The 25,619-nt window shown below is 34.5% G+C and overlaps 1 protein-coding gene across 1 annotated transcript in view; it reads right to left on the reverse strand.

Moving 5' to 3' along the window:
- Window positions 1-2,826: 2,826 nt before the first annotated feature.
- Window positions 2,827-25,619, reverse strand: part of TMEM170B (transmembrane protein 170B) — a 32,906-nt gene continuing 10,113 nt past the window's right edge. The window contains exons 2-3 of the mRNA XM_069493455.1: window positions 12,681-12,851; window positions 2,827-3,571 (exon numbers count right to left, since the gene is read on the reverse strand). Coding sequence (XP_069349556.1) covers window positions 3,441-3,571; window positions 12,681-12,851 — 302 coding nt within the window. The 3' untranslated portion in view covers window positions 2,827-3,440. The remainder of the gene's footprint in view (window positions 3,572-12,680; window positions 12,852-25,619) is intronic.

A 25,619-nucleotide genomic window follows, 5' to 3' on the forward strand; every position in this document is an offset into this window, starting at 1 on the left:
TAGCATGTGAGTGTCAGCCCGGGCACATTGACATGGCAGTCTCACTCTCCTCATCTTAATTAGAGGTTCACTAAAGACCTTTTCTGACAACATTCTTTGATTTTAAATTACCCCTTTTCCTTATGTAAGTCACAAATATTTAAGTTATGCAGACCTACTCATTTCTTTATTTCTCGCATTTAAAGTATAAACAAGACCCTTATATGGTTTGGGGCAGTAGTATATTGGGTAAGAAATACTAAGGAAGTATATTGGGTAACAAACTATAACACTGTTTGGTAAACATTAAGACCTAAAATAATACTAAGTTGCAAGCACTGAATATAGCTATCATTTAGGACTTTCTTTATTCTAGGCAACCAATGGAACTGTTCCATGGGGCAGTCACATTTGTAGTTTATAGGAGGCCCCTGGCTAACTCTGATCTATGGACATATCTAACCAGCATATTAAACAATTCGTTTGGGCATACAGGAGCTCCTTCTCTGGAGAACAGATTACACTATCAGCAATATTTCACTAAACATTTTTTAAATAAAGGTATATCAGCTGTAGAGGATTTCCCCCTTCCTTTCTGCACTGTCGCAAAGAAAATTTACTGCTAAATCACATACAAATTTTAAGAAAGTTTAACCCAAATACATCACTAAGAGTTTTTGTTATACCCTAAAAAAGGGTCTCCAGCTAACTATTAAGTCAAGAAAATTTTCCCAAAATTCAAAATTCTCAAACATCCTCAAACCTATCTAAAAAATCATTCAACTGAACAAATATATCAAATTCTCCACTAAGAACATGAAAGTGTTCATTGAACAAAAGCTTTCCAGTTAGACTGTATTCCTATACAGCAGCTCTATATATATGTATATAATGATATATATGCATTTGTATATATATCATTAAACATTTCTTGTCTCTATAGGAAAACCACTAACTTATTTAAAAATCTCAGCATATAAATAGCTATTAAGACAATTTCATAAATTCACACGATTCAACTGCATTTCAAAACATCAAGAGTGACAGTTGCACAAAATCCCAATGGAAATAACTGAAAACAGCAAAGAAACCAAAAATATTCCCTAAAATTAAAAGTACACACACACATACCCAGTTCATAATGTAAAGCAATTTGATAAAATTAAGACAATTGCAGGACACCCTACAAACTAACTATTAACCATTCAATTATGCTTTCATTCTAGAGCAAAAACAAGAGTTTAAATCTCTTTGGTCCACACATTCATGTATTTAATGTGTACAAGTGATTTTCTGGTTAATTCTGGATTATGAACCACGTATTCCATATTACCTTACCATGATAACTTTCTTAAATCATAAAATAACCGTATTTTAAAACAAACATTCATTCTGTAGATCTGAAACAATTTCTACATATTATTGGTAATTCCTCTGCAAGAATATCAATGATTTAAATTATTGACAGAGTAGCCAAAATAAAGGAAAACACAGTTCAAGTCTAACAGAAAAGGAGAAATCAAATTAACATGAAAAGTTATGCCTAAATTTAATTTGTGAAAACATCTGGAATATAAAGAACACATAAAAATAATTTCAGGCTTGCACATAATAAAAAGAATCAATTTTAAGATTTACTTCAAAGATCCACACATAGTAGCTTATTGGTTTTTTTTTTTTTTTTTTTGAAGAAAAACAAATTTTCCAAGTCTCAGTGTTTTAGTAAATTGCCCCAAATTGGCTTCCATACTGGTAAAAGTACCCCCTTCCCAACTCCTCATTTGTAAGTTGTTGATATATCCTGGTTTTGGTGGAGAAAAAGTAGTGTGGGTAACAAAGATGTAAAATTTGAGTGAGACCTAACAGAAGGCCACTATTATACCAAATTAGGTTAAACAGTGAGGCTGGGTTGCCAGATTATTTTTTAAATTGTCCTGAACTTCATATTCTCTGCAACAGCTCTTTGTTTGAATTAGCACATTCATAACTGCACCTGGTAACAAAAAAATCTGATTAGGAGACCAAGTCGGCCAGGCTGTGTGTTTCCCCTATACTTCCTGTACTCTTGCAAAACAACTGTATTGCCGAAACCTCTGAAAATGTTTTATACAAAGGATATTTCCATTTTTAATAAATGTCCTCATAGATTCTTCTAGTAAACTTAAATCATAACCTATAAACTTAAATCATAACTGAATAGCATAAATCAAGAACTGAACTGAAATAAATCATTCAAATACATGTTCAGTACTATACTGATATGCTGAGACTAACTGCCAAATTTTAAAATTATTTACTACATTTCCAATTTTTACTTAGCAAAATTATGATGTTACCACATATCCAAAGTAAAATTGTTTATTATTCTTCCAATATAATTTACTTATTATTTATCTACAAATGAGGCTTTTTATATCCAGGGCCTAATTTAGGCCACTCTCTAAAAATAGTTAATACTCCAGAATGAAAGACCATTTATGTTTCATCAAAAATCAAGATATATGCAACAAGTAATATAATCCCATTGAGATACTAATTATAAAAATGTTTTCTCCATGAGATACAAGGCCAGAACTTTCTTTAGAAGGGTCAAAGATGCAACATGCATTTCAGACTTTTTTCTTACAAAATTTATAAGAAAATTTTCAAATTATATTTTCATGGCACACAAACTACAATCAATGCGTGTAACCCATAAAGTTTTTGAATTCATATAAATAGAATGTTTATGCATGAGGGCAACTATTAAAAGGGTGTTGTTTAAGTTAGTGAAAAGTATGCACCCTATAGATCTACTCTGAGTCCTTAAAACAGTTTTAGCTAGTCTTCCATGAAGAAGACTATTATTTTCCACACAAATTAAATAACAATAATGCCTAAACATATTACAGCCCTAAATCCCAGAACACTCAACATTAAAAATCAAATGTCTCTCATATTAAACGATTCCATATTTAGCACTCATAGGGGATTCAGCGTTACAAAACAAAAATCTTACATTACTTGAATTCATGTCAAAGATGTTCACAGCACTCATCTACATCTATGCTTGCAAATTGTCACATGATCAATGTTAACAAAAAGAAAAGAGTTTGGCACATATATCAATCCCTCAAAACGTCCCTGTAACTGAACACAACACTGTTAAGAACAATGATTTCAACACCAATGTTAACCTGATAGGCAGCTAAACAAGGTGCTTTTCCGTGTAGCTTCACGTAGTGTCTTAACGCACCTTGCCTGGGACGGAGGCACGTAAGGTGCAGTGCGGTAGTGCAACCACTTGAACACCAGAGGGCAACCTTTCCCCGCAGCTCGAGGTCCTCGGTCCTCCTCGAGTTCCGACCCGCTCGCTCGGTCCACGTTCTTGCACACTTGCATTCCTACTTGTTAACAATGCCATTTTCAGGGAATCTGTACATCTGTTTCCTTAGGTGAAGCAGGACATTCCCACAGAAACCTCAAAGTGTAGCAAGGATCCTTGAAAAGGAGATGATTATTGTCAGTACAGTCTGTCCGACGCCCCACACCAGCGCTTCCAGGGGGGCCATGTTCTTCCCCGCGACTCTGTAAATGCCCGCCACCGCTGCACCTGCGGGGACACACGGGCAGGGTGAGACAGGCAGTAACGCTCGCACACTGCATGGCTGTAACCTAATATCTCTTCATTTTATTTAAAAAAAGTTATTATCCATTCGCATTTTGTAAATTTTCTACGAAAAAGTTTCCATGTGATTTAAATAAGAGTTATACTGCATCTTACCACATTTAACCACTTAATTGAAAAACAGACTTTTCTATTCAATCAAAAGATATATATTTATAGTACATGCTGCATACCTGATACCAAATATGTTCATAAAAATGACAATTCTTTATTGTCATCTCTCAACTGGGCATTCAACTAGCTAGACCTCATTAGCGTTTTTGTAAACAACAACATAACACATTGATAATTATAAATCATAATGTACAAAAATGATACAATTTAATGTAATTTCTAAATTAACAAAAATCTTAACATTAAATGTATATTTTTTTAGTAAAATGAATTAATTCTTAAATGTCACATAAACTATAAGAATATTTGACTAATTCATTTCATGGTCTACCATATAAAATAGTTAATTAAATTTTTAAATAAACCATATAACTCTAAGTTATTTGGAGACTAGTATCTTGACATCTAATAAAAATGGAAGATGAACTTGATAGCAATTCTAGGAAAAATTTTTTAGATAATGCGTACTTTCTAGAATGAGAAAATCTCAGAAATAAGAGGAATCAGGGACCATTTGATGCACTTCATCTTAATACAGTAGACAGAATGATGTCGTATCTAAGTGGCAAATTTTAAAAGTACATTCATAAATCTTAAAGGAGGAAACATTGAAATTATAATATGCCTCCTCACAGACTGAGATAGCCTTAAAACTATTTCCCTAGAAAAACTGTCTACACATCCTAGAATAGTTAGAGTTATGTGCTTTATTAAAAATTTCAATTAACTATTTTGCATGATAGACTGTGAAATGAATTAATCAAATATTTTTATATTTTATATGACATTTAAGAATTAATTTTACTCAAAAAAGATACCTTTAATGTTAATATTTTTGCTAATAATTTAGAAATATAATTTACAAAAGAAGAAAAAACAGAAATAAGTTTACTAAATTAACAATTACTTGAGATACTTAATTTTTACTAAGTTTATAATTTTCACTTAATTTAAAAATTAGCTAACAGTGAACTCTTTGTACTTCACTCAAAATCTCCCAAATAAAACTTACTGTATTCCTCTATGAGAGATATAAACAGGAAATACAAATTATTAACCTAAGCCACAGACTTCCATATATATGTTTTAAAATAAAATTAAAATAGTATACTTACCACATAGTATGTATCTTTACAAATATTATCTTATTTAAATATCATACCACCCCCCCTCAGTATTATCACCTAATTTAAAGATAAAAAAACAGAGGTTCAGAGATGTTCAATTACTTGCTCAAGGAAACACAGTAAAAGTGCAAGAGCTAGGATCTCAATCCAGGCTAATCTGGCTACAAATCCCAAAATCATGCTATCATTTCAGATGTATGCTAAGTACAAAAGAGAACAAGGAAATCAGAAAATAATAAAGTAGCTGATAATCTCAACATTAAATAAAACTCCAAATGGCACCAATATTTACTTAATCAAGTAATAAACTCATAAATTGACCAAGTTTTCACTTGGTCATATATCCAAATTTAAAATATCTTAAAAATTTTTAAAGATATTACATCTTGTTTGTTATCAGAAATATATTAAAACAAACCTGAGAAATACTGGTTTTTCTTTGGATTTACCCATGACTATCTTCAATTTTAAAAACCACAATTTGGCCTCTATCTCTCTGACACTAAGTTTTCAATCATGATCCAAGAAGGGGAAAATCTAAGCAATTACTGGCTCAGGCTGCCTGGAAAATGGCAAATAAATTTATCAATTTAAACTTCCCATATTTACCTAAGGTTAAGAGCATGGGTTTTGGAGCTAGATTCATGGATGAAAATCCATGCTCTACTATTTAGTTACTGTGTTACACTGGACAATCACTTAACCTCTCCTGTCTTACTTCCCCACTTGTACAATGGGTGGTGTAAAACTTAAGAGATAATACTGGTAAAATGCTTAGAATAGTGAGTGGTCCTAGTATATACTCAACAAATATTGGCTAGTAGTGGCAGTAGCAGTAAATGATAACGATAATGAATGTGCACTAAGAGATGGACACATTTGAAGCTCTGACTCGGGGGGTGGGGGGGCAAGGGCAATATACGTAACCTAAACTTTTGTACCCCCACAATATGCTGAAATAATAAAACAAAGAAAAAAAAAAGATGATTCCAATCAGTGATTACCCATTCAATAAATGATGCTGTAATAATCTGTAGCCATTTGAAAGAAATAAATTTATGTCCCTACTTCATACCATTCCCCCAAAGTATTATAAGTTTCAGATGGATTAAAGAACTAAATGCTAAAAACAAAACTACAAATGGAAACTTTAAAATGTAAGAGAATACAGGCCAGGCAGGTGGCTCACAACTGTATCTTAGCACTTTGGGAGGCCAAGGTAGGAGGATCACTTGAGGCCAGGAGTTCAAGACCAGGCTGGGCAAAATAACGAGAACCCATCTCTACAAAAAATTTAAAAATTGCCTAGGCATGGTGGTGCATGCCTGTAGTCCCAGCTACTCATGAGGCTGAGGCAGGAGGATCGCTTGAGCCCTGGAGTCCAAGGCTGTAGTAAGCTATGTTCACACCACTGCACTCCAGCCTGGGCAACAAAGCAAGATTCTTCTAAAATAAAATTTAAGAAAAATAATAAAATAAAATAAAATATTTAGGATCCTAGGAAAAGAGATCTTATGACCACAAAAAAAAGAGCAAAAGCTGTAACAGTTTGATGTCAAGGAACAGACTAGAAAAATATTTGCTATGTTTATAACAAACTGATGATTAGTATCCATAATACAGACATATAAATGTATAAACACACATATAATAATCAATGTAGCATATTTTTGTAATCAAACAAAAACAAAATAAATGTTCATCAGTTGGGTAATGGCTAATCTATACAAAGTCTATACTATGGAATACATACAATTTCAAAAGGAAAATATACATCCTTATAAACTGACATATAAAAAACTTGAGACATTTATAAAACAAAAAAGCATAAAACAATATATATTCACTACTAGTACATTTGTACATATGTATGTATGTACATATGAATGTAATGCATAAACAAAAATCTGGGGGCTACATCCCAAACTGAAAACAGGCATTACTTTGGCGAAAAGCACTGGTTTGGTAGTACTGGTCAAAACAGACTTTGCTTTTCCATTTGTTTTTAAGTTTTACACGATGAATACAGTCCTATATTACTTACATAATTAAAATTAATTTTAAAAATCATAGTTTCCATACATCTTACTTGCCTAAACTTCTCTACAATTCCAATAAACTTTCATTTTAAAGGCCAAGATATCTTTCTATCCTATTTTTCAAACAAAAAATATCTGTATCCAATGACAAAGTTCAATAAATTCTTGATTTAAAATACCAGCGCATAAATATATTTATAGCAGAGAATAAATATATTCCCTTGTATGTAGCTGTAACTTATTTTCACTGCTGTACAGAATTCCAAGTATGAATACATCACAACTTATATATCCATTCTACTGCTGATGACATTTTTTTGTTTCCAATCCGTTATGATCACAAACACTGCTCCTGTGAGTGTTCTTGTCCACGACCCCTGGCACACATACACAGTCAAGTGTTTCTCCATGATCTGTAGGCAAAAGTGGAATTTCCTGGCCCTGTGGTATGGGCATTTTAACTTTACTAGGTAATGCCATATTGTTTTTCCAACTTAGTTGTACCAATTTATATTCCAGTTACACCCTATCCTCAGAAGCAGGTAATACCTTTTTTTTTTTTTAATTTTTGCCAATCTGGTGGGTAAGACATGTTATCACTCTGATTAATTTACAAGTCCTTGATAATTAATGTGGTGGAGCTTTTCTTCACATATGATTGGTCATTAGGGTTTCTACTTCTATGAAATTCTTATCAAGTCTTTTGTCCATTTTTTCTATTATCTTTTTATCATTTGATTTGAATGTTTTTTAAAAAATATAGTTTGGACATTAATCTTTTTACATTTATTTATGTTAACAAATATCTTCCCCAAATTTGTACTTTAGTTTTCACTCTAAAGCATGAAGAGAACAGAAATAGGATAGAGTGTTTAAATGACATGTGTGAAACTGCCAATGCTAATGGCAAACATAATCAATTAGAAATAAGGAATGATCCCAAAAGTATTAAATGGCTAAAGAAGATGGGCACAGTGAATATGAAGTGGAGAAACCAATACAACTGCGTTGATCTGAAGGTGTGTAAGATAAATAAACCTACAAGGACAAAGGAGAATAGGATAAGAGTCATCAGTAGACAGAAAATGTCAATAAACAGCAACATAAAGTGCTTGCAGAAAACTATACCAATGGAAAGTGATATAATTTGCCCTGAATATTTCCTAACAGAAAGCAAATAATAAAGGTAAGGGAAGAATTATTTTTAACAGGTGTTGATTCTATCAGTTCATATAGTTAGATCAGGAGTTGGCAAACTACAATTCTCACGCCAAACTGGGCCCATCCACCTGTTTTTGTACAGCACGTGGGCTAAGAATGGTTTTTATATTTTTAAATGATTTAAAAAAAAATCAAAAAGAATATTTTGTGATGTATAAAAATTAAATACAATTCAACTTTAGTGTCCAAAAATGTTTTATTGGAATACAGCTGTGCTCATTTCTGATATTAAACTATCTTTTCATTCCAAGGATAACATTCATAAGGTAAATGAGTCTACACTTTTCTGTTCTGGTGGTCTTTATCTTGTTTAGCAACAGGTAATTACATTCGCCTCAGAAAATAAGCTGTGCTCAGCTTTTACTCTATTTTCTTCAATAATTTGGATAAAATAGGAACTAACTATTCCTTGAAAATTTTATATAACTCTCCTATAAATGCCTTTTGGACCTAGAAATTTGGGGGAGAAGGAGTCTTTAATTTTTCAATTGTTTAAAATAATTATCATCTTATTCACATTTTCTATGTCTTCTTATGCTAATTTGACATTTTATATTTAGGAATATACAGCTGTTCCTAGAGCTTTTATTTTTATAATTCTTTATTTTATCTTTATTATTGAGATAAAATTATTGATTCTAGTATGTTCTATATTTTACTTGTCTGTCTTAACTCTTTTTCTTTATTAGTCTGCCAGCAGTCTATTCAACTCATCTTTCAAAAGAACCAGTTTTTGTTAATCTTTCAAAAACATAAATTATATAACTTAGTATTTCTCCACATCAATAAAACCAATCAATGTAATAAAACAAGATGCCCATACACTATAGCCATAAGATAATAAGTGTCTAGGAATTAACTCAATCAAAAATATACAACCCTCCTATTGAGAAAAACATTTTTTAATTCAAAAAAAAACAAAGATCATGATCTCAATAAATGAGGAAATATTACATGTCCCTGCATGATGCAATTTAATATGCCAATTCTTCCCAAATTAACCCCTACATTTAATTAAATCCTAAAGAAAATCATTCTCATCCTTCTTGAAGGATTCAGTAGATATATTCTCAAATTTATATGAAAGAATAAAGGTCCACGAATAGCTAGCTATGTTAACTCTGAGAAAGAAAAGTAATGAGAGATACCTATTCCTTACAGATATTAAGACATACTACAAAACCATAGGGATAAAAGAATGTTGCCCTGCTGCAAAAACAGACAAAAAGACCAATGAATCAGAATAGAGGTCAGAAACAGATCCCAGTAACTTGAGAAGTAATACAAAAGAAAGGTAACACTACAAATCAATGAGGAAATAATGTATTTTTTAGTGGATGGTATCATAAAAACTGACTTAGTATGTGGGAGGGGAAAACAAACACCTGGAATCCCATGTAATACCAAAAACAAAGGTAGACTCTAGACCTGAATGTCAGATGTCTGTGTTTGTAAACAAAGTTTTATTGAAACAAGCCATGCCCATGCATTAATGTATGTCTATGGCTGTTTTAGCACTGCAATGGCAGAAATGAATAGTGTGACAGAGACCACTGGCTTGTAAAGTCTAAAATATTTACTATCTGGCTGGCCTTTTAAGAAAATGTTTTCTGACTCCTGTTATAGAAGAACTAAAGATCTTAATATAAAAGGTAAAACTATAAAGGAAAATATATAAGAATATCTTTTGACCTTGGTATAGGGGAGAACTTCTTAAATAAAACAAAACCCTCAATTATAAACCATATGGCAAAAAACTCTTGAAGCTGATTATATTGAAATTAAGGATTTCCACTCAATAAATGACATCATAGATGAAGGTAACTGATAAAAGACTGAGAGAAGTTATTTGCAAAGTCCAAAACCAACAAGAAATCAATATCTCTAATATATAAATACCTATAATTTAATCAAAAGGAAACAAGAATACCAGAAGAAAAGCACAAAATTTAAAGAAGCAATCTGCAGAAAAGAAAACCTAAATATACAGTAAAGATAGGAAGAGCTGCTCAAACACATCAGTAATCAGAGAACTGCAAATTAAACCAACAATATGTCACTTTACACCTTTAGACTGGCTAAAATGAAATAGCTAAAATTAGGCATTATATAGAAACCCAGTTTCTCCTAATTCTGGTATCAACTAATAATCCTAAATGAAAAATCACTTTACTCTGGAAATAAAATCTTCAAGAAGCAAAACATAATAGACATGTATCTATATTCGGTCAGCATCTTATTGAATATAGATATTCAGCAATCGTTAGCTGAACTGAATATATAGCTACGAGTGCACTAGCGTTCACAACGTGTTTTAAGAAAATAAATATAGCTAAATATTCACATTAGCTAGCTTTTGCTTTTTTAATTCAAGTGTTTGCGGGTCAGAAAATCAGCCAGAATAAATTTAAATGTTTTCTTGCTAATCTAGACAGAAATTTTTACTTGAAATTGTGTTTGATATATTTTTAAGGATTTTAAAATATAACCCTGTAGTTTCTAAAATCATTGGCTTATTTTATTCTTGAATGAATTGAAAGTACACATAGATACACATTATTAGAGATAAATGTAAGCAGAATTATATTTCTTGTGCTCTTTTAAAGTTTTACAATAATGTATGCCAATAAACACACATAACACATACTACTTAACAACTTCTGAACGAGGTGTTCCTTCTTCCTTCCTCCTCTGTTCATAGTTCTACAATTACAACAGTGGCCCACATCAAAAACACGGGCAGCCCCCTTCACATCTTTGCATGCCACCACAGTGAACAGCAACTAATCTGGATTTATTGTCCTTTGCCACAGTTCTCACCTCAACTTCTCCCTTCCTAACCCACGGCCATTACTCTAGATCAGATTCTGGCCTCAAGCTTAGTAATGTTAACACCTCTTAATTCCTCTTCTTTCTCCTTTATTCTATCTCCTTGACTGACTAGACCCTCTTCCTTCCTGTCTCCTCCTCCTCCTCTCTCCCTGCTTCCATCCATCCAGCTGGTATTTTGAGTCTCTGTTCTGTCCAGAGACACTGTTCTATTGTTGGGGATACAGCAGTGATAAAGACAGACAAGGTCCCTGCTCTTTCAGGGTTTTCTTAGTTCTTTACATACATTCTATATTCAACTATAAAATAAAATTTCCCATTGAACTGCTTTGTCCCTTGCCAACCCCACTTAAAGTTTTCCACGGCCTGCAGGATAAAGTCCAAACTTTCCAGCTGGCTTTCCAAGACCCTCCATTCTATCTTTCCAGCTAAATCTGCTACTACCCCCATTATGTATACGCTGGGCTTCAGCTAAAACCTGAGTACCTGTTTAAAACTGTATCTATGGCAAAATGGATAAGGTACAATATGATAAAGATATAGGTTAAATGCAGAAACAATAAAAACAACTACAAAAACTTAATGTAACACAGAAAAACCAAATAGTAATTGAAGGATAAGAAAACAGCCTACTCCCTGTTTCCCACAAGTATTTTATGATTGTCTTACTAATCCTATAGGACAGTCAGAGACATGAGAACAGGACTTTCCTCTCAAGATAAGGGATGCCAATCACTCTGGAAAAGATGAAGGAGGGAGGCCTTTGAACTATGAAGATAAGTTTTCTTATTTCTGAGGCATGAATCAACTAGAAAGGAAGAAGTCCCTCTCTAAGAGTCCTGAAACAAATCTAGTGGTAGCAGTGGGCTGCCCCAGACATATGGGAGTAGGCCAGAAGTGAAGGGCAATATAAGCCTCTACTATTCACTGGCAGCGACAGAATCAATAGCAGCACAGAGAAGCAGCCAGTTTCTGGCACAACCATATTAAAGAAGCAGCTGTGGCACTCTCCAGTTTCAACAGGATGCATCAAAGTTATGCTCAACTAGAAGGAGCAGAAACCATAACTAACTCTTTGAAGCCAAGGCTGGATTTCGGGCCTAAGTACAGTGTCAAGAGGAAGAGGCTGGAGGAAGTGACCCTGAGGACTTATCTGAAAATACACGAGGCAGCACAGCAGAAACTTGCAAATTGCTAGAGGACACACTAAAGTGGCTTATTTCTAGTGGGCAGAGGAGATCTGTGTCATAATAATTTGTGTATAAGAAGAAAGTGCAATTTTATTTTCTAGTCACAGGAAGATGAATGACATCAAGGACCTGAGGACTATATTTTCACTTTTTTAATGATAATTATCACTGTCATATTTTTGTGCCTTTCTTTCTTACTAGTGAGCAACTTTAAAGCAAAAACTACAATCACTATAAGATAAATTTTCCCATTGAACTGCTTTGCTCCTTGCCAATTTTTATGAATTTTTCTATTTCCCACAAAACTGTGCAAAACGAGACTTCACATAGTAGTACAACTATCGGTTCAATGAATAAATAAACTCATCTTTACCTTCTACGTGGAGTGTGTAAAATCCTGAAAAATATTCTACATAAAAGATTACACTAACGCTACATTTACAATAAGAAGACAGTTACCAAAATGATAAGTGCATATAAAATTATGTCTTTTAACAAAACAAAATCGACTTACTGGTAATCATCGCTCCAGTTACAGAAGCCAGAAATCCGATGCTGACTGCGATGAGGGAGATTACTCTCCCCTGCCTATGCCTCTGCAGCATCACAAACATCAACACGCCTGCAGCACCATGGACAAACAGAGAGGAGAAGAGAGCCCAGAGAAAGATCCAGTACCACATCTCTGAAAGAAAAAGCAAAGTGTTCATCATTCTGTTGAAATACATCTTAGAAAATCTGGTTGAACAAATAGTGAGCACCTATGGTTTGGGGGAATGTTAAATGTGATAATACATATACAAATGCCTTGCACAGTACCTGACACACAGTAATAATAAATCATAAGAATTATCATCATCACTAATGCTTGATGGGGAAACAATTCCCTCCATGACTTCAAAAGGCTAAAGCTATACTCTAATTTTCTCTAAACGTCCCTATTATATAGCTGTCATCCACCAATTTTACAATAAACACCTAATATATTTGTAAATGTCTTAGAATATATTATAAAAGTTAATTGCTGTTTGATAAATAATTTACTATTTTCTACACTAATTAGCAGTGTTAAAAATTTTTTTTAAAACTACCCCCTAATACAAATCATTCCAGAAATCAGTCAATGATTTTACCTTCATGACTGTAAGAATTTCAGGAAATTCCTCTCATGGCCCTCAACTTTGTATACTAAAGAATCAGTCAGCATTTTTTTTTTTTTTTTTTTTTTTGTTCTCTGCCTCTAGTCATCCTAACATTCCTTACCCAGAACTTTTCAAGCTCCGTTATTCTTTCTTCAATGTGTCCTTAATCAATCGCTAATTGACAACTCAGTTTGTAGATGATGAACGAGCACACCTTTCCTTCTGGCTTCCCTGCTGCTTCCCAGTCAAGCCACACAGTATCCACAGGTGTCCCTGCATTAACGCCATCTCCCTGATCACACTTGTGGTGAGGTACTATCAGTAAGAAAATTGATCAGAACTGTGCCAATGGTTCCCTTCCCCTGGAAATTCTGGATTGGGATCAATTCCCTTCCCCTGGGAATTCTGGATTGGGATCAACTCCCTTCCCCTGGGAATTCTGGATTGGGATCAACTGATTCTCCTCTATTTTTACACAGCTGATACTGAAAGGCTCAGGATTTCTGAAGCCATTTCATCATCACACAATGAAAGCCACAATATGGGAAGAAAGTATAATATTAATAAAATAGATCTATCAAAGACAAAAGACAACCAAGTCCCTTACCAGTAATATCTATGGCCCTGACATATTATCATCCTTAGATTCAATGTAACATCCTAGTTTCCTTATAATAAAATCCCCTTTTAATTTAAACTAGTTCAGGTAAGGATTCTGTTACTTAGAGCTAAAAGAGCTGAGTCTACAATGTTTAGATGTTGTCTTCAGTGAGAATCATCCTTGACATGCAAACTATTCTATATCATTTGGGATTTGTGCTAGGTATCTACTCTCTATCAAGTGTAAAAGAAAAGTTAATAAAATAGCCATTAAATAAAGAGAACAAAAATGGATGAATTAAAACCTATTTATCCAAACATCATTAAAGTGTGGATATACACTGTTGGTGTGAATGTAAAATAGTACAGCTACTATGGAAAACAGTATGGTAGTTCCTAAAAAGACTAAGAATATGATCTAATTCTTTTAGGTATAGACCCAAAAGAATTAAAAGCAGAATCTTGAAGAGACACTGGCTTATCCATGTTCATAGCAGTATTATCCAGAATAGCCAAGAGATGGAAGCAACTCAAGCGTCCATCAATGGGTGAAACAGATAAACAAAACATGTGGTGCATGCAATGGAAAATTATGCTGTTTAAAAAATAAAAGGAAATCTTGTCACATGCTACAACATGAATGGACCTTGAGGACATTACGCTAAGTGAAATACACCAATTACAAAAGGACAAAGGATAAATACTATACGATTCCATCTATACAAGGTATTGAAAGTAGTCAAATCCATAGAAACAGAAAATAGAATGGGGTTGTCAGGGGCTGGGAGAGGGGAAAAGGTGGGCTTTAATGAGGATAAAGTTTAATTTGGCAAGATGAAAAAGATCTGGGTATCTGTGACACAACAATGTGAATATATTTAACATTACTGAACTGTACATTTAAAAATGATAAATTTTATATTTTGTGGTATAAGAAATATATTTAGTCTTTGTCCCTAGTTCCTGGCACAGAGCTCCTAAAATTCTTGAAATTTTTTGAGTGACAGGAGTGTCTTTTGTTATTCATAATAAGACCCTTTTGATCTTACCTGAGTTTATGCTAATGAGGTAACTTTTGGAGGGATCCCTACATAGCCTCAGTGTGGGGCTGCTCACCAGAAAGACCAAGTGATGACAGGGCTGGAACTTTCAGCCCCACTCACAGACCTCCAGGAAGGTACGGGGTGGGAGGCTGGAGAACAAGCTCTATAAAAACTCTTAAATGACTAAATTTGATGAGCTTCTGGGCTGCTGAACACTGGAGGTGCTGCAAGGGTGATAAACTTGGAGAGCACCTGGAAATTCTGAGCCTCCCACCCCCCACCCCACCCCACACACCTTGCCCTATGCGTGTCTTCCATGTGGCTGTTCTCAAGCTGTAACCTTTATAATAAACCAGCAGGCCGGGCGCGGTGGCTCACACCTGTAGTCCTAGCTTCCTGGGAGGCCAAGGCGGGAGGATCGCTGCAGCTCAGAGGTTCCACACCAGCCTGAGCACAGTGAGGCCCCGTCTCCAAAAAATAAAAAGATTACAATAAACCAGTAAACATAAGTAAAGTGTTTCCTTGAGTTCCACGAGCCATTCTAGCAAATTATAGAACCTGAGGTGGGGTTTATGACTTATAGCCAGTCAGAAATATGGAAGCCCAGACCTTCTATTGATGTCTGAAGTGGGAGAAGTCTGTGGGACTGAGTGCTTAACTTGTGGGATCAAATGCTAACTCCAGGTAAATAGTGAATTGAACTGCAGAACACCCAGTTGGTGTCCTGGAAAATTGCTTGGTGTGGAAAAAACCCACAAATCTAGTCACAGAAGTGATCTGTGTGAGGGTAAACAGTGAGTTTATTTTGTCAGATGTGTTTGTTACTATAATTTTTAAAAAATAAAAAAAAATTTAAAGTGTGAATATACATTTAAAAGATAATTATTTTAAGTCAAGACCATAAATGACTAAAAATTTTAAAACAAAACAAAAATGCTCTTTAAAAGGGAAAGATTATAAAAGAGCTGTATGAGGGATCTTTGTGGCAATGGAACTGTTCTGTATTTTGACTGTGGTAGATATATATATATATGTAAGTAATAAAACTGTATAGAAATAAAAACACACAGAAGAGTACAAGTATACAAGTAATATTGGTGAAATCTGAGTAAGGTCAGTGGATTATATCAATGTCAATATCCTGGCTGTGATATTATACCGTAATTTGCCAAGATATTCCCATTGGGTAAACTGGATAAAGGGCAAATAAGCCCTCTAGTTATTGGGTCTTACAACTGCATGTGAATCTACAATTATCTCAAAATAAACAGTTAAATTTTAAAAAAAAAAGGAAAGGAGGATATATAGAAAACAGATTTTTTTTTAAAAATCAGCTTTATCCTGCCAAACTCTTAGGAATTGGCACATAAAATGGACTGAGACAATTTGAAATCACTTCGAGGAAGAAATATCTGATATATTCTACCATGTGTATTAAAATACCATGCATGCTTCTCGATAGCGTAAGACAGATGCTGGTGATTAGGGAAAAGTAGACAGAGCTTGCCTTTTAGAGGTTCTTCTCTTCCAGCTTTCAGGGAAAGAGTGGTTTCACACTGTCACTCCCAAACAAATGGCTTCAATTTATAATAAATGAATTAAAGGTTAAAAAAAAGCTTAACTTGCTCAGAAGATATTTATATATTAAAAGATATAATTTTCCAAAGTGAACGTAATAAAATGAGATTATAAGGGCGAAATAATACAGAAGATGCATATTTTCATTACGAGACCTCTTCGTAACTTACTCTGAGACAAGGAAAGGCCCTGCCACAACCATGTACTCCTCAAAGAAGAGAAGTCAACAATTTGCCTTGATCCCAAGCCCATTCGTAGCAGCTTTTATCTGATCTACCTCTCAAAAAGTACTTTTCTTTGTAGTCCTTATAACTAGAGGAAATAATTCCTTTATTATATTTAACACCCTAAACAAGAGATTATCTGACATTATAAAAAATAGTGTTGTCTGCCTGCTGAATGAATATATAGCTATTGGCCTCGACACAATACATTTACTTAATATAAGGAAAAGTAAATTTTAAGTTTGATGTTTTATAAAGCTTTAAGATATCAAAATAACCATACAACTAAAATAGAATCTCAAGTGCTTCTCTAATGGTCAGTCCAGGAGTACTCCTTCAGTAGACTGAGCATAAACAAAGTACTCCAAACTCAAATTTACTTTTATGTTTTTTTCTCTTTTTAAAAATCATACTACCTGTCATGCGAAAACCTGACCTCTGCTGAGAATATTCAGCGCTTTGCTAGTTTTCGTGTTATTACTATTATTTTGAACTACCTGATAGATCAACATAAGCTTGTGAGTGAACAGGACCTGCCTCTAAAGAGTTTGATCCACTCTGGATAAGCAAGTCTGTCTAAGGTCCCAATTACTATTGGCAAACACATGAAACCTACTGGATTAGTTCAAGTGAAAAGAACTGCAGGAACCTAAGGACTAGAGTAAAAACAGATGCCTAAGACCTTAGAGGAAAAATAGTCTAAGAGGACTGGAGTGGAATATCCCAGCCTTTTCTTAAACTCTCTATGCTGTACACCTAGAGGCCCACAGTTTTCTCTTTTGTCAACGGGAAAAAAAGCCAAACTCTGTAAAATAATTTTAAAGAGATTTACTCTGAGCCAAATTTGAGGACCACGACCCAGAGCCACGCTCAAGCCTTCTTGGACTGGCTGTGGTTGGGTTATAGTTTGGTTTTATACATTTCAGGGAGACAGGGGTTACAGGTAAAGTCATAAATCAATACGTGGGAGGCATACATTGGTTTGGCCCCAAAAGGTGGGCCATCTCGAAGGGGGTAAAGGGTTACAGGTTATAGGCTGGTTTAAAAATTCTTTGACTCCTAATTGAATTGGTTAAAGACATGAAACTTTGTCTAAAGGCTTGGAATGCTTTAAGATAAGGAGCTGTTTATCAGAGACAAGCCACCCAACATAGATTTGTTGTGTAAATAGAGGACCAGCAGGTTTGTCTTGCATAACCTTAGGGCTGTTAATGGGTTACAAAGGATGTCCCCAAGAAGGGAGGAGGGCATGAGGAGGCATGTCTGACCTCCCTCCTTCTGGCAGGCAACTTAGTTTTAGGATATTCCTTTGGCCACGAGGGGGTCCATTCAGTCAGCCTGTGGGGGCTGAGCCTTAAGATTCTATTTTAGTTCACACTCTCCACCCATATCTCACTGAATCCAAGCTTCTAGCACTTGGGTAACAATGAAGGGAGGAAGCCAGAGGGAGACTTTGCTACTGCCAAACAAAATACAAAGCAAACATTTAAAAAATATAATACACAAAACAGAAACTTTGAAGCATCTTATGCATACGATCACCTTAATTCACTGGGCTGGTCATGAGAATTACCTATAGAGCAACTAAAATAACTTTTGAAGATGTGACCTAAATAACTGTAATTTTATCAAATCTCTCAAATAATGAGGATATGCAGTTAGAAATGGAAATTACTACTCTAGGATAGATCCATCAGGACCTAGGATCCTATTTCAAGCAGAGATCTGTTACTATTCAGAGAAGGCCAGGAAACTCCTGCCCAGGAACAATCACATATACCAGGGCTGTCTGGAAAGTATCCAGCCATTGTTAATATAACAAGAATGGTTTGCCTGACATCTGGCACCCAAGGAGAGTGGACTGTAAGGCGCATGCATGAACAATGACGACTTCACTGTACTAGTCAGTGGGGTCCTAGAGCCAGCTGATGAGCACGTGTACTGTGTGGCCGTTGCATTCTAAGTAAGTGGAGCAACAAATCTGTATCAAATTTTGCGTTAAGCTTGAACATTCCTCCGTGGAAACTATTTGGATGATTCAGAAGGCGTTCGAGGACAGTGCAATGAGTGCAGCGCAAATAAAAGTGTGGTACAAATGTTTCAAAGATGGTTGAGGATCTGTTGAAAATGATCCACGTTCTGGAAGGCCTGTAACAAGCAGAACATCTGAGAATTCTGAACTAGTATAGGTTAGGTTAAGAGATGCTGGGAGAACTGTGTGAGCTCCCAAGGTGCCTACTTTGAAGCGGACTAAGGTGTCATTGTCCTTTGTACAATGTTTCTTGTATCTTCTTCAATAAATGTCTCTATTTTTCATATTGCATGGCTGGATACTTTCCAGACAGATCTCATATAAGAGAGACTTTGGCCACCATGGTTCAGAAAGACAAGAATACTGACAAAGTCCTGCCCTCTGAAACCACTGTACATAGAGCATTCCCAAGACAAAAACAGGACAGCCCCCTCATGAGCCTTGCAGCAAGTAACAAGCAACAGTGACCCACCTGGGTTCTGTGGCGCAGGCACACAGCAATGGCTAAAAGCTAATAGTGGAGCACTAACACTGAGACTAACCCTGCAGTACTCAGCTCCCACCCTAAGCTCAAGGCAACAATAGCAACCTCTAGAGATTTTGAAGCATCTGATACACTGAAGGTAACCATAGCAACAAAAAAGTCAAATTCAGCTCAACTCCTGAGTAGATTAAATCAACTTTCATACTACTGGTCTAAGAGAAGCAGCAGCCCATTTTCAGGCATAAATACTGTGTACCTCAGTCTCTACTGTTCCACATACTAAGTCCTGTATTCAAGAAAAAAAATTATGAGACACTCAAAAACAGGAAAAACAACCAATTCATTGTTGAGAGATAAAACAATCAACAGAAGCAGACTCAGAGATGGCCTAGAGGAACAAAGATAAAAAGTAAGGGAAACTTCTCATCAGAAACTATCAAACCAGAAGACAACAGGGTGACATCTTTAAAATACTTAAAGGGAAAAAAAACTATAAAGCCATAAATCTACATCCAGCATAAATCTTTCAAAAACAAGGTGAAATGAAGATGTTTTTTGTAGGAAAGAAAAAAGCTGGAGGAATCAACTGCCAGAAGACCTATACTACAAAACATATTAAAGGAAGCTCTTCAGACAGAGGATTATGATACCAGATGGAAACTTTATTCAAAAAAATGAGCAACAAAGAAGGCTAAATTGAAGGTAAACATAAAAAATATTTTTTCTTATTTTTAATCAGTCTAACATTTCAACCAGATTTAAAAATAAATTGCTGTATTTGTCCACTTGCAATCTCATTTAATATATAAGTTAAATTCTATGTAAGTTTAATATATAAGTTAAATATCTATAAGTTATTATAGATATTTAATAGTTGTCTGCTGCTTCTTCTTAAAAGAAAGAAAAACACTAGTTTTCAAAGTTAATTGTGACACCTTCAAGAGTTGCTTTAACATACTGCCTCTCTTAAAACTTATGGCAATAAATACTGTTTATTACCCACTTAAACTAAATTACCCTTTTGCTTGCTAATTATATAATTTCAAACTGTAAATTACATACATTTGAATAGTAAAAGAAAATTCCTAGAAAAACGGGTTTTTAATTAAAAACAACCAGAATATCCATTTGCTTTAAAGAAACCAGGTTAAGGCTATTTAAAATAGCTCAAAAATTGCTCTATATGTAAGCCACAGTACTATCTTCCTAAAAGATTCCATTCAATTTTTTCTTCCTCATAATTGATTAACTAAGTAATTAATCAATTATGATTCAGGTGATTTTTACTTAGATATAAAAGTACAAGGATTAAATGTCAAAATCTGAATCTATTATGAAATTATAACACTAAATTATATAATAGTTTCAATTATTACTTGTATGCCTCAAGCATCTAAAATTATATATCATATAAAAAAAGTACAGTAACAACATGTTTTTTAAAATCACTGACCTAAAAAAAATCTCAAGGAAGGGTACTCCTGATATAATATTTCCAAAGGCTATTTATATTAAATACTGAAAAATACACTTTTTACATCAGTGAGTATAACTTATAATGAAACTCTCAATATAACACATCCCTAAAATTAAAACTACTATAAATAATGGACCAAATGAATGACATATCAGGAAGCAAAGGCACAACCAAGAAAACTTAACAAGTAATGCAAAGCAAGGTCGCACCTTAAATATTATTCTGACAGTAATCCTGAGGAAGCAATTATGCTGTACTGGGATTTAAAAAAAAAAAGACAATTTCATAACTGGAAGGGATCTTTCAATATTGAATATAGTTTCCTAAACCAAGTTTCAAGAAGGCCTAATTCTAAGAGGTCAGAGGTGTTCAGAGAACAAAGATTTCCTGAACTTATTTGTAGGATCCTACAAATAAGCATGTTAAAGGTCTGAGGAAGCCCCACATAAAAAAGAAAGTTGTTTAACTTCAAAGATTAAAGAAACAGTGGGCTGCCCACTGTCCCCATTACTTTTCAACATAGTATTGGAAGTCCTTGCAAGAGCTATCAGGCAAGAAAGCAGAATCAAGGGAGTCCAAATAGGGACAGAAGAGATCAAACTCTCACTCTTTGCTGATGATATGATGTTATATCTAGAAAACCCCAAGATTTCAACCAAGAGACTCCTGGAATTGATTAATGAATTCAGCAAAGTCTCAGGATACAAAATCAATACACACAAATCAGAGGCATTCATATACGCCAATAACAGTCAAACGGAGAACCAAATTAAGGACTCAATACCCTTCAAAATAGCAACAAAGAAAATAAAATATCTAGGAATATATCTAACTAAGGAAGTAAAGGACCTCTATAGGGAGAACTATGAAACTCTGAGGAAGGAAATCGCAGAACATGTAAATAGGTGGAAAACCATACCATGCTCATGGATCGGTAGAATCAACATTGTTAAAATGTCTATACTGCCCAAAGTTATCTACAGATTCAATGCAATCCCTATTAAACTACCAACATCTTTTTTCACAGACATAGAAAAAATAATTTTACGCTTTGTATGGAATCAGAGAAGACCCCGTTTAGCAAAAGCAATATTAAACAACAAAAACAAAATGGGAGGTATTAATTTGCCAGACTTCAAACTTTACTACAAGGCTGTGGTTCTAAAAACAGCCTGGTACTGGCACAAGTGCCGAGACACAGACCAGTGGAACAGAACAGAAAATCCAAATATAAAACCATCCTCATATAGCCATCTAATCTTTGACAAAGCAGAAAAAAACATACTCTGGGGAAAAGATTCCTTATTTAATAAATGGTGCTGGGAAAACTGGATATCCATATGTAGAAGACTAAAACAGGACACACAGCTCTCACCCCTCACAAAAATCAAATCACGGTGGTTAACAGACTTAAACCTTAGGTCAGAAACTATTAGAATTCTAGAAGAAAATGTAGGTAAGACTCTTACAGAAACAAGTTTGTAAGCAAATGCATATTTTTTTCTTAACTCTTAGTAAAATCTCTAAACTTTTTTTCTTAACTCATAAAATCTCTAGATCATGATGCCTTCCCTTAACATCAACATGAAAATTGTTGACATCATATTGTACTACAGATGAGGAAACCAAAGCATGGGAAATATGTGACTTGTCTAAAGTAAAAAAGCTAGCCAGTGGCAGTCAAGGATAAAATTCAGTTTCTTGACACTTAAATCAAGGATCCTATTGCTTCTTTACTTTTTATCTGTAAACAGAAATCTAGCATAACTGCAATTATCCAAGTGGGGGGAAATTCCAATAACAGCTCATTTAATGTATTTACATAAACATTTTTAATGTTTAATTCTCCCATAAACTTCAGATTTACTATAACCGAAGCATTTAGAATTTTTAAAATATAGTTAACCCTTAAACAATACAGGTTTGAACTGTCATGTTAAAAGTCACTTAAAGAAAAAACTGGGTTATCATGTCCTCTTGGAAATAAGTCATTTATGTTGAAATTTTAATGTCTAGCTATACTAACCATCCTAAATTAACTTTTATTATACATCACAACATAGCTAAAAACTGGTCATAAAAAAAACTTAAGGTTTTTTAAATCAGATGTTCCCAACCCTTACGCTCTCAATAACAAGATCACCTGAAGAACAGATTCAAAATGATGCTTCCTAGTCCCTGTTCTCAAAGATCCTAACTCCACAGGTACGGACTGGGGACCCTGGATCTGCATAACCAGCCCCAGGTAATTCTGATATGCAGCAAGGCTTAAAAACCGTGATAGATTAAAATAATTCATGGTAGCAGATAAGAGAGGGAGAATATTTTATAATGGAAATTCAGTTTCACGTTACTGATAAAAACATCTTTGCTAGACATAAGACATCAAAGAGAAGCAACTCCATAAAGTTCCAGTAGTACAATCCCATAAGCAGTTCCCCTCTCCTCTCTCTCTAACCCCCCATAAACAGGTTCTTCCTCCACCCTCTACCTGTTTCGTTGTGTTCAAAATCTTATTGCCTGGTTCTCCCTGAACTCAACCAGCCACAAAAGAACTATTTAATATTTTATCTAAAGGTTAGCTTCTCTAGACCACCACCCTCCTCAAGAGTGATGACGAGTATTTTCATTTTTGTATATCAGTATTTACTAGAGACTGGCACATAACACATAATCAAGAAATATCAAGATTAACCCTTGAAAATGCTAGACACTGCTATTTAACATAATTCTTTTATATATCAAGATAGACTTTTGCTGTTCTAGTCACCTTCTATTTCCCTTACAGATACTTCATCTCCTCACCTGCTATATTGGCCCCGGTCTCCCCTCTCAGAGCCTCACTCCTTTCTCCCCATTCCTACTCTTAGCCAGCCTCCAGGAGGCCTCCAAAGATCCCCAACCACACTCTTGTGCAGTCCCCTCCCACAATGTGCTAGCGCTGGTCTGCATGACCCATAGAATATAGCAGATGTAATGGTATACCATTTCTAAGATTAGGCTATAAAAGACGCTGCAGTTTCTATTTTGGTTTCTCTGTGTGCATGCGTCTCTCATGTTGTAAATAGCCCTATGGAGAGACTTACGTCTCCTGCCAACAGCCATAAGACAGTGCTTGAGAGCTGACCCTGTAGCCCCAGTCAAGTCTGCAGAAAATGCAGTCCTGGCAGACAACTGCACTGAAACACTGTAAGACCCTGAGCCAGAACCAGCAATCCTGACCATCAGAAACTGTGTGGGAAAATAAATGTTTCTTGTTTTAAGCTGCTAAATTTGGGGGTGATTTGTTACTCAGCAATAGATAACTAATCCAACGATTGATAAGTTAATACCCACTAGAATATAAGCTTTCGAAAACAGTCACCATGTGTTATTTATCTTTGTATCTCTGACAGCACTGTATCCAATATCGTTATTCAAGTGTTTGCTGAATTGGACTGACAGTGATAATTTTTCAATTCAGGCTTACAAGCGCTGTTACAAAGGGGCAAGATATCTCTGTGCCTGTTTCCTTACTTTTAAAAATGGAGTTAATAATGGTGCCTACCTCAGGGGATTATTGTGATTTATAATACATGTACCATTCTTAACAATGCCCAGCACATTAAAAAGTGTTAGAGAAATGTTAATTACTAAAAGTAAAATTTCTAAAAAGAAAATATATCACTCTCCTTCCTTAGTATTGACATTCTAGGTATGATTTTTCTTATATAAGAATTACACAGTCTTGTTGATTAAAAAAATAGAATTATAAAATATATGACAGAATTATGAAAAAATCTAGAAAATTGATATACATTCAAATACATGAGTTAGCATATCAAATAAAGGGTATTAATGGAACATGTTAGTAAGCTAATGTTAATTGATCTAGCAATCTATATTCCTCAAAACTGTTTTCATTTTTTTCAAGTCCTACTACAATAAGTGCATATATGCTCCTAGATTATATTCTAAGACTTATATTTTATCACAAGCAACTGGACTCCAGGTAAAAATTTTGTTCTTCCTATTTGCATGAAGCCTAGTGAAAAATATTTTTCTTTTCAGGCTTAATCTACTTAGCTAAGGTCACAGGATGGAATTTGATGTCTAATGAGACCTCTTTTAAATGTGTTGCTACTGCCACTATTTATTCTATGATTTTTTAATGCTAAAATATTTAGTCTTTAAAAATACTTACCCTGTCATGCCTGATATATACATTAAATAATATTATATGGTCACTTTAACTATAAGAAGATGTATTCAAAATGCTTTACACAGTAACTGACACATAGTAGTGGTCCAATAAATACAGCATCATTAGAATTATTCATCTGATACTATTACAGTTACGATAGTACACGCTACACTCTCTGGGCTTTCCTTTTACATCTGATCATTCTTAATTCCACTTTCCTTCCTAGTTCCAATTCCTCATCTCCATCATCCCTCCCTCCTCCCTTGTCTTCTGTTTAGGCTTCCTTTCTACAAAAAAAAATATCCCTGGTAACTATGACTCCTCCTCATAAATTATCTTATTTTCCTGGACCTTCCTTTCAATCATTAAACAAAGATAAATATATTTTTGCTTTCATAGTTAACTACTAAAGAGTCAAAATCATACTTAAGCGGTCCCAAGGCTTATTTAGAAATTGCTTTATGTTTAAGAAATGTCAGCTGGACCTTGGACTTGGTATTGCCAGAGGATATGGATTTATGATCCAAAGATAATGAGGTAAGAATTAAAAAAGTAAAAATCTGATGACAATCTTGATTTCTAAAAAACTGCAGCACCTTCATTTTCAATAAGATATACAGGTAAGCCTCATAAAAAGTTCAGTCCTATAAAGTATCAATCATACCAGCACTTATTGTCTTTGTATCACAA

This window comes from Eulemur rufifrons, chromosome 18 (assembly GCF_041146395.1).
Source record: "Eulemur rufifrons isolate Redbay chromosome 18, OSU_ERuf_1, whole genome shotgun sequence".
NCBI lineage: Eukaryota > Metazoa > Chordata > Mammalia > Primates > Lemuridae > Eulemur > Eulemur rufifrons.